General features: G+C 47.8%; 1 protein-coding gene across 1 annotated transcript in view; it reads right to left on the bottom strand.

Annotated features, from left to right (window-relative positions):
* Window positions 1-1,271: 1,271 nt before the first annotated feature.
* Window positions 1,272-10,690, bottom strand: part of HP1BP3 (heterochromatin protein 1 binding protein 3) — a 13,336-nt gene continuing 3,917 nt past the window's right edge. Inside the window, exons 5-12 of the mRNA XM_005428217.2 lie at window positions 10,600-10,690; window positions 9,685-9,765; window positions 7,849-8,003; window positions 7,094-7,184; window positions 6,290-6,449; window positions 4,203-4,314; window positions 3,133-3,270; window positions 1,272-2,410 (exon numbers count right to left, since the gene is read on the bottom strand). The exon at window positions 10,600-10,690 is cut by the window's right edge and continues 51 nt beyond it. Coding sequence (XP_005428274.1) covers window positions 2,125-2,410; window positions 3,133-3,270; window positions 4,203-4,314; window positions 6,290-6,449; window positions 7,094-7,184; window positions 7,849-8,003; window positions 9,685-9,765; window positions 10,600-10,690 — 1,114 coding nt within the window. The 3' untranslated portion in view covers window positions 1,272-2,124. The remainder of the gene's footprint in view (window positions 2,411-3,132; window positions 3,271-4,202; window positions 4,315-6,289; window positions 6,450-7,093; window positions 7,185-7,848; window positions 8,004-9,684; window positions 9,766-10,599) is intronic.

Here is a 10,690-nt window from a genome sequence, read left to right as displayed (position 1 = left end):
GCTTCAAGACACCGCGAGCAGCGATGGCAGAGCCACCCCATCATCGATAGCGGAGAAACCGTGGAAGAAAAGGAAAAAAAAGGGACAGATGGGGCTGAAGAAACAACAGAATGGAGCCCAGTCTGGTCAGGAAGTGGAGACTGTGGAAGAGTGAGGGGCAGAGCCGGCACAAACCCCCCAGAACACGTTTGCTCTGCTGGCAGTGAGGACTTTCCCATTCAATCCCAGTCACTGCTCCTGGACCACTCCTTTGGATTAAATACAACCAACCCTGCGACTATTTTTTGGTTTGGTGTGCAGAAATCACTTAATTCAAACCACAGCCAGAGTCTGGCCATGACCAAGGTTTTGGCACAACTCTTAATTCAAGGTGCTCCTGCTTGGATGTGAGAAATCTGTATCATCCAGAGCAGTGTTTTAACAAATACCCATGGGATTGTTGGTGTGGGGATGCCATTGGGAGGAGGGAGGTTGAAAAACGCCCAGCACCTGGGTGAAGACTCTTTGTCCCCAAAAATATGCCAGCACTGAGAAGTTTCTCCGGTTCATTTCACCACAATGCCAACAAACCCCACGGCTTCGGTACAAGCAGCCCCAGGAACAAGCCATTAACTAATGTTTCTAATTGCTTTACATCCCTGTGGATCATTCTTTGATCAGAGCTTTCACTCTGTTTCCCATCAGCTGTGATTTCTAACCTGCTGTTTGTACCCTTCTTACAGGGTTGGGAACAATTTAGGCCATTTCTATATGAATTTTTTAACTCCCAGTTAAAGGTAGCACACTGAGACAGCAGCTGAAAAGAATAAATTCAATGAAGCTGTTTCCTCCCTTTCTGTGTGACTCCCCTCCTCACAGCTCTGTGCAGCAGCACGTTGGAGACTGTCAGGTCCCATTGGCATTGCTGCCTGGGCACGGCAGAGTGGGGAGGAGGTGAGCTCTGAGGGCAGGTGCTGCTCTGGGGAGCAGGGCCAGGGGAGAAGGTTTCAGCTGGGATTTTTGTCCTCACTGATCACCGACAAGGGGAGAAGAGGACCAGCAAGAGGTTCCAACAGAGCTTTTTTTCTCACTCACCTTTGTCTCCAGAGAAACCAGGGAAGAAAAGGTCAGAAGTTGGTCCAACTACAGAGCTTGGCAGTGGCTCAGGCTAAATCACTCTGGCTTTGAACAAAGATCTGCCTCTGCAGCAATCCATGGTGACTGTATTCCCTCCTCTCTACCTTTCCAGGAGGAGAGGCTGGGGCGAGGAGAATGGACACAGAAGGCAGGCCTGGAATCTAGTTTCATTTTATTTTAGCAAACCGCATGTTCTTCACTTATCAACATCTCTACATTAGCAATTGTATAGCTCTCCAACTTCTCTTTAAAAAAGGGTAAACAAGAGGTGACAAACTCAGGCTTTTCATCTCTTAAAAACATTTGAAAGTTGGATTCAAGAAGACTTTGATATATTTTGGTTTTAAGGTAACAGATGTGGTGTGGAAACACTAATTCAAATCACCCGCCTACCCGAGAGCTGCCCCTTTGGGAGCCCCTCTGGCACCAGACCCTCAGGAGACACCAAGGATCCGACAGAGCAGCCAGCCCTGGGCCTGTGGCTGAGGAGAGCAGCACCTCGGGGCTCAGTGCAAGTGCTGTCTGTACACAGCTCCCTCATGGGAGCACCAAGGACCTCGGCATGCAGGGATCTAGGGAGGACTCCTCTGCCACGGCACCTTCTCAGTAAAGAATCACATTCCCCTGATCATCCCGTTCCTGCTGTCTAAAGGTATAAAGATCTTCTCTGAAGAATTGTTTTAAAAGCCAACCCTCCCCCCCTGAAACCCACGTGGAATACCATAAATGTACAGATTAGAGACATCCTAGAAAAGTCCTAAAATTATTGCAGAAAGTAAAGATGACTCGTTCCAGGGGAGGGGCAGGCACGAGGCACAGCATCGAGATCTAATGAATGCTCGGGTTGGTTTGATTTAGTTTTCAGCTTTTCCCCCATCATTCAAGAAAAAAAAAATTTAAAAAAAATTAAAGAAGTGTTTAAGCATCAGAACTAAAATACAAATGCACGTTGACTTATAAAACAAGATTGTGGATTTGACCATGGGATTCCCTGACATTGGAAACATTTTACTTTTTTGCCCGGAGAGATTTCCTCATGGTGGATTTGCCCTTGGCAGAGGGTTTCACTTCCTTCCTCCCACTGGCTGCTGGTTTCTTGGGAGACCTGCCACTGGAGGCTTTCTTGATGGCTGGGGCTGCTGGTTTGGCTTTCTTAGCAGGGGTTTTCACCTTGGGAGGGGGCTTTGCTTTGCCCCGGCGAGCGGTGGGGGTTTTCCTTGGCTTGGGTTTGGACTCTCTTCGCTTCATCGGAGGGGCCCTGCTCCGGGATTTGGGGGGTGGTCTCTTCTGCATCCTGTCAGGAAGAGACAGCACAGGAGCTCAGTGGAGGCACAAATGGTACCCAGAGCAGAGCTGCTGTCAGCAATTTGCATAAATGAAGCACATCTTGGCATCCCTGTCCTTTGCCAGCACATTCCATGAACTAAATCCCGAAGAGCAAGAGCTCCTCTGGTAGCTCTACACTGAGCACTTCCCATCCCCACAGAGCTGCCAGCTTCCAGCCCTTTTGTTAGGCAAATAAACATATAAATAATGACAGTGAATCAGTCAGCTGTCAGAACAATTAAGAGCCTTAAGCACTATCTCTCCTCTCTAAATGGGATTTTATTACTTAACAAACACTCATATTAAGTCCAAATTCTGAGTGAGGCAGGTCCCATATCTGGCTACAGAGCTGCAAATAATTACTGTAGGGAAGAATTCTTTTAAGGAAACAATAAATACAAAAAGTTCCACATGAAACATCACAGTTTCTAAAGTAGGAGACTAAAGGCAACACAAAGAATGAACACAGGTTCTCTCTTATCTGGAGGAGAAAAGAGGAAGGCTTCAAATAACGGAATGGGGGAAGTCAGTATCTCTGGAATAAGGAATGACTAGAAACTTCTGCCAATACCTGTAAGTAACAGTCCTGTGGACAGGTGACCACAGCAAGAGACACACCTGAGCACTCTACAGCTGTGACAAACACTTATTTCATCCAAAGGATCCCACTCATCTCTCACGCTGCCATACCTCTTCTTTGGTGGTGGCTCTTCCTCCTCAGACTCTTCCTCTTCAGATTCTTCTTCCTCCTCAGATTCCTCCTCTTCTTCCTCATCAGATTCCTCAGAATCCTCATCCTGCTGCTTCTCTGGATAGAGCACATCTGGGCTACAAGAGAGGTCTGGTCAGAGCCTGATTTGCTTCTAAGGTACAACTGCAGAGTAGGCAAGTCCTGGGTGACCCTGGCTCTCCTCTGGCACTGCAGCTTCCCCCTAAGGTTACAGCTTTAGCCCAATCCAGAAACATCCTCAGGAATTCTGTGATTGCTGCTGTCCCAAACCAAGGTTATTTAGTCTCTGCAATGGCAGAAACATGACAGCCTGGGAATGTACCAGCCCGAAGTTGTCTTTTCTCCATTTCCCCATTTTTGCTATCCCTCACTGCCCCTTCCCTGCAAACCCAGGGAGAGGACCAGCAAAGGGGCAGGATCAGGCTCCAGCAGCTGAGCATGGCTGAAGCTGTGGGGGCTCACATGTGCAATAAAAGGAGCTGGGGGGCAGCACTTCAATGACTGTGCTGCCATTTGGCTCTTCTTGGGACACCAAGGCCTCATCCCAGGGCTGCACATGGCCCAGCACACTATCAGCTCATAGCAGGAGAAGAAAGGCAGGTTTACTCAGAGTAGCTAACCTAGGTCATCCTCCCTCCTCCCACCTCTCCTCCCTTAAGGAAGGAACAGCTGGGTCCTGCTCCTTAGGAGCATCCTGGCATGGAGAACCCACCCCACTGTCCTGCTCAGGTGAATTGGTTTTAGCACAGAACACTTAAATAGCCCAGCAACAACAGCAGCACAACAGACTAGCTGAGAACAGGGAGCCCAGTATTTCTACTGCCCTTACAAGCTTCCCTTGCTAATGGAGTCAGCTTTCTGTTCACCCAAGTGATGCCATTATCCAGAGCATGGGTGACAATGTGGCAGTTCACCAGTGAGCAAACCCTCCACAACCTCCCTGTAAATAGGAAGTTGGCTCATGAACTCCAGCTCTGATACCTGAGCTGTGCAAAACCCCTGAACATAATTTTACAGACAAGCTCTTTACCTGGGATAATAAGGGAAGCAAAGCTGAAAGGTTCCACTGAAGCCCTTCCCAGAAATTTGCTCCATCCAGCCATTCTTCTCACATTTCTGCAGGGTTCTCTTCAGTAGATGCACTGTGAAAAAGAAATCAGAGAAAGGTTGTGTTACTATCTTTAGCCTCTTGTCTGATCTTACTGCTCTCTACTGTGCCCTCTGAAATCAGAGCTGGAGTCAGGATGGGAAATCCTCTCAGTCAATTTGAGCAAGATACAAGATATTGTTCCTGAGCACCTGGTGAGAGTGGCTTTAAACTCTCCAAAGCAAGGAGTTGACAACATTGTATGTTTCTGATGTCCTGATCATGGGATGCTCCTTCATAAGTCATTCAAGAGCACCATGTAACTACCTCTGTCCAAATTTAACCCTCAGAATGTCCTCTAAAGCGTGTTTTAAAACAAGCCTTTTACCCTGGTTTTGATGTCCTCATGTTCTAAATGTTGTATGTGCTGCATCTTTACCCATACTGTGGTTTGCTTTTTGTTTTGCTCTTTAAAGGGTAAAATATTTGGTCTAGAAATACAACAAATGAACTTCTTATTCCAGTCTTCTATTCCACACTTTTATTCCAGCCATTCCATTGTGTACTGTGTAAGAACTGAAACTCAGACTGTGCAAGTACAGGGGATCTTTGTGTCTGGCAAAGGGCTTGGGTTGTTTAGTCAGTTCAGAACCATTTTCAGCTTGAATTAGAGGGGCCATTTACATATTGAGCCTCCCAGGAAAAAACAAGGTTCACTCTCTAGCACGTTCCAAAGTTTTTATAACCACAAGGCAGGTTTCACTCTGGGTGTCAAAGGTCAATAACAGCACATAAGGGATTTGACTCCAGTCAAGTTCCAGTTCTGCAGTGAGCCATAAACTGGGGAGGAGAGCAGAGCTCTGCTCTGCAGTGTGCACCCGCCTGCTTTTCACATCTCACCAGATCTTCCTCCAGCTCTCTCAGAACAAAGCAGAGATCATCAAAATTCCTTTTATGTAACGGAAGGAGAAAGAAAACAACAGATTGCAAGCTGAGATTTCCTTGTCGGCCTTGCAGGAGTGACAAGCACTGCAGGCTGGCTCAACACAGGCCCTAAGGACCAGGGACATTTCCAATGGTCCTGCAAATAAACCATGCAAGGGCTTAGGGAGCCTGGAACCTCTTTTCCCTGCCCTGAGATTATGAAGTCTCACTCAGCATCAATTTCTAATTGGCAGAAGGCCTGAGGGCAGCTTCTTCAGCCCTGGAACCTGTGCTGTGTGTCTGTAACCCTGCACCAAACAGCTGTGCTGATGCTGTGCTCCAGCTCTGGGTAAAGACTGTGGGATCAGAAATCTCCTCTCTGCTCCTGAGGAACAGCACCAGCTCGGTGACACCACAGGAGCGGACTGATCTATGTCCAGGTTTGAGCAGAGACCACTGGGACCTCAGCCTGTGCCTACAGACCTCCAGCACCAACCAACTGCATGGGGGCTCAGCCCAAATAACCCAAATAAGCCACCAGAACATCTGCTTGAAAGGCTCTGCTCAGGTAAAAGTCAAACCAGACATTAGTGTCACTCCTGGGAACAAAGACATGCCAAATCTCCCTTCCAAATAAAATCCAATTGGCTTTTCTCCTTATTTGCTTGACCTTTTAAAAATCAGATGCAAAGCAGGGCCTCAAACAAATCAGTAAGAGGGGTGCTTGTGAATTTTTAAAAAAAGTTAAACTACCCAAGTTCTCTCAATAAAAAGCAATTAGGAACTGCATTGATGCCAAGATGCTGTCCCTTTCAAAGCAGAGAGATAAGAAATCAACTTCGTGATTTAAGAACAATAAAGTACTTAAACACTATTCCCCCTTCCTGACTATAGACAAAAGAATCATGCATTCTGTCTCAGGAACTGGCTTGAAAGCAACAGATGGGAGCTAAAACCCCAGAGCATCTCAGCAGCACAAAGGGCTGAGCAGCTGCAGCTCCCTGCAAGCTCAACAGAGCAGTTTAAAGGTGCTGCACAGGCACATCTGCAGCTGCAGGACTCTCTCAGCATGCAGAATAGAAGCAGTACAGGGATCAGTACTTTACCCTGCAAGTTGGAGTTGGTCCCTGGGTAATTTTCCAGGATATACTTCTTCAGCGCTGTGGTGGAGCAGGTCTTCGGTTCGTTCATGGCCGCAATAGCAGACAGGATGGCATCTTCCATCAGAGTCCCACCCAGCAGGGGCTTCTCCCCTGATTTCTTCAGCTATTTTCCAAGGAGGAAGAGAAAAGCATCAAGACAAAATTCTCCCAAACCAGGTCAGGACAAGCTCCTCTGCACCAGGTGGGTCGGCGCTCCTGCATTAGCACAGATATGTTTAATATTAAAACACTGCACAGGGAACGCTGCTCTCCCAGCTGTGGGTGGAAGGACAGGCCTAGTCAGTCAGCTGGCCTGGGGGGCTTTATCAGCAACACCTCACCCCAGCCCCCAAATACACTGCAAGGATGTGGCAGTCTAAGGGCCTATTGCTCAGGGGAGGAAAGAAAGCAAAATAAATCACATCTTCCTCCATCCCACGGACCAAATGTACCCAAGAGACTTCCGTGGCACACACATGAGTAAAAGATGTTCCAGGCATCTGGGGTACCTGCTGCACTTCCAGTGAGGGATGGAAAGGAAAGCTTACCCCACCAGCTCCTTACTGTGCTGGTGAGTCAGAGCTGAGCAGTGCATGCAGCACGCTCAGCAAGGGAACAGGGAGACCGAGAGGAGAACAAGAGTCCTACTGGACAAGTGCTGAGCATGCCAGACTGCTGAAGAAAGGGCTGCCCAGGGAAACCAGGGGACAGGGCGTAGTAACTGGCATCCGAGGCTTGTGGTCAACAAGGATGAACCCAGTCTCTGACCTGGAATGTCCCAGATGCTCCCTTCCCTGTGATCTGCTCTAACTGGCCCTTCTCTACAGCTCTCTGCAGGGCGTTCTTCAGCAGCTGGGGTCTGAAACACAGGAGGAGAAAGCTTTACTGACACACACTGACGGCTCCAAAAACAAACAGAGAAACAGCGCTTGCAGCATGTGAGCAGAGCAGCATTTAGAGTGTCTGCCTACATGCAGACACTTTAAATGGAGATCTGTCAGCAAGGCTCATTGCCCAGGCAGAAGGTGGCACGGGCTCGGTGTCACAGTAACTCTGGGCACGTGGCCCTGGCAAGGACCCACTCACCTTGAGCGACACGTTTGGATGTGGTGGGCACTCAGCTCACAGGCAAACAAGGGCTGACAAAACCCTGATAGAGATGACATGCAGGGTTTTCCTAGTTTTGCTTGTCAAGTCTCAACTCGTACAGGTCAGCTCAGAGATTGCTGCACGTATGTGCTGCTAAAGCATCCAGATCAAGGGGCACGAGACCCCAGGAGAGCCCCTCACATCCAGGCAGTAAAGGGATGTGGGTGTGGTTAAGGGGTACAGAGCAGCACTGCTGGGGTGTCAGGGACACAAGAAAAGGTACAGCTTTTCTTCAAGCTTTCCCACAGGCCTTGCAACTCAGAGCAGCAGCAGCTGGCTTAAATAGCAGACTGAATCATTGTGAAGTGAGATAGAACCAGAGGAAGGCGCAGTTTCCCCAGCCCTCCGCTTGCTAAAGCAACTCCAGCACTTACCTTATATCTACTTTGAGTTTGGGGTAATACTGAGACACATATTTCTTGATCAGGCTGTAAGAAGCTTCCTTGGGCTCACACAGGCGGGTGAAGGCCAGTGGCAGGACGTCCTCCAGCTTCACCTGCTGCTCTGTGCTCAGGGCTGAAGTGCTTTTCTGGAACACACAGACTTGCATGCATCAGCAGGGCCCAAAACTCTGGGTGTCTGAACCAGCAATGCACATGGGGGGATAAGTGTTCCTGACACTGCTGCTGAGCTGGAAACTCAGGAGCTGTAAGGCAGTTCTTTAACAACTTAAAACAGTTTGCAGCTTAAGAGATATACAGAAAATCTGTCTGAATTTTCATAGGAGTTTTAGAAAGGCTTTACAAATAAAAATTGCTGAGTACCTAACATCTGTTTTTTTAATTACTTCCTTCCTCTTGCTATAGACATTTTCCTCTGCCACACTTCAGTGAGACAGAAGAAAAATCATAGAATCACGGAATTATTCAGTCTGGAAAAGCCTTTCAAGATCATCAAGTCCAAACATTAACCCAGCACTGACATATTCACCACCAGACCATATCCCTAAGTGCCACATCTACAGATTTTTGGAAGACTTCCAGGGATGGTGACTCCCTGGATCCCCTGTGCCAATGCTTTACGACCCTTTCTGTGAAGATGATGATACATGCTGACACAAAACTTAAACCTCATCAAAGACAGAACTTGTTTATACAAATCAAGTCTTCCCCTTCCCCAAAATGAACAGCTAAACAGGAGTCTTTTTTTTTTTTTGAAATAACACAATAAAATCTTGATTGAAGCCAATGTTCCATTCTGAGTTTTCCTCCACCCCTTTTGTTATTATGAGAGGGGATGATCAGGGAAAAATGGTCTGTTTTTTATCCAGAAAATGTGCTGAAGTTTGGTGATTTGATGCTGAACAGCAGCTCTGCAAACAGCGCAATGGGAGAGGGAGCTGCTCCCCTGCCAGCCAAATTCATCCAAAACATTTGTTTTGCTGAGAAAGTAACTGGGAACAAAGACACCCATGTGCTGCAGAGAGGTGATGTGTCAGCAGGTATTGGCTGCCTTGCTCACACTTCTTGTGGAGCCAGTGAGTGAACTGCAATTAATTTCCTTCAGGGCCCTACACCAAGTTCAGTTTTAGGGCTTTTGGTCTCCCCAGGAGGCAGGGAATGACCATCAAGGTGTTCCATGTCTAATGTCACCTGTCTAATCCCAAGGAATTGCCAATTCCAGCTAAACATTTTGTAACTGCAGCATTAGGAATGTGTTTCACACACTCAACACAGCACGGAGTGGAGATCAGAAGTGCTGGAACCACAATTAACTGAGAAGCTCAATAAACCATCCCCCTCCCCAACAACACTGAGCATCAGCAGCTTTCTTCCAGAAGCCTGAGGATATTTTGTTCTTCCTCCCTCTGTCCTCACAGCTGGTGGGAAAACATTCCCCTCAGTCCTAAAGGGAGTCTTCCCTTTATCCACTCAACAGATAAACACACACAGCAGCAGCAAAAACTTTCTTCCAATACCTGAGGGGCATCTCTCTATGCCCAGTAAAGACAGAAGAACAGTTTCATGGTTATTCAGTTTTCTGTCTCTGAACCAAAGCCTAGGGGGTTCATGTAAACATTTTAAAACTGAGATTTTGGTCATTTGACTTGGGTTTACTGTGAGGACAGTAGCTTTCTGATACCAGGGGGATGGGTGTTTTAATTGCTGTACTTGGGGAGAAAAAGCACAGGAAGGAGGAGAACGTGGGGTAAGGTACATGTGTTTCAGTGCAGTACACTTCAGAGTATTGTTAAAAATGATCCATCTTACCTTCCTGTCTCTGGATTTTGGAACAGTTTTTCCTGCATTAGACACCACCACAAAGCTCCCAGAAGCTCCCTTTCCTTTCACCTGGTTCAAGAGAAAGTCAACTGCAGTCTTTAACAGAGTAACTCAGAATATTAACAACCTGAGAGGAACTCATCATGATGCAGATTCTGAATGCATGTCACTGCAGTGGGTTTTCATGGCAGAGGCCTGACTTGAACCCACTGAAACTTCAGTAAGATCAGAAACTGCAGCCAGACATTGGGACATATTCTGCTGTGCTGAGCAGGAGATCCTCACAGATAACACAGGCAAAAATTACAGTGATAAACCCCACACTGCTGCAGAAGTGACACTGCTGGGCTCATGTGCTGCTGCAATGCTGTGTGACACAACAGCCAGAAACAGCAGAAATTGCAAAAACCCCAACGGTGCCAAGCATGCAAGTGAAACAACAGTGCTGAAATCCTGCCAGTATCCAACAGAGCAGTGACAGAGGTGCAGGAACCTCCACAAGGAGAACATGCTCATTCCACAGACCTTCTAATGGAGTTAAGGAATTCCTGTGCAGTTCCCAGGATCATGGAATGGTTTTGGCTGAAGAGGATCTTAAAGATCCCCCAGTTCTACCCCTGCCATGGGCAGGGACACCTTCTACTGTCCCAGGCTGCTCCAAGCCCCAGTGTCCAACCTGGCCTTGAACACTGCCAGGGATCCAGGGGCAGCCCCAGCTGCTCTGGGCACCCTGTGCCAAGGCCTGCCCACCCTGCCAGGGAAGGATCATTTTCCAATACCTCATCTAACTCTGTCCTCTGGCACTCTGAAGCCATTCCCCCTTGTCCTGGCACTCCAGGCCCTTGGAAATAGTTCCTGTTCAGCAATGCCATCTCCAGTGCTGCTCCACAAAGCAGCTCTTACCTGCCTAATGATTCCTCTCTCCAGCTCCCTTTTCAGTGCTTGCTTCAGGAGGTATCCCCTCCTCTCCAGCTCCAGGGAAGGGTATTTGTGG

This window comes from Geospiza fortis, unplaced genomic scaffold (assembly GCF_000277835.1).
Source record: "Geospiza fortis unplaced genomic scaffold, GeoFor_1.0 scaffold4, whole genome shotgun sequence".
Lineage (NCBI taxonomy): Eukaryota > Metazoa > Chordata > Aves > Passeriformes > Thraupidae > Geospiza > Geospiza fortis.
This window is presented reverse-complemented; position numbering and strand designations above follow the sequence as displayed.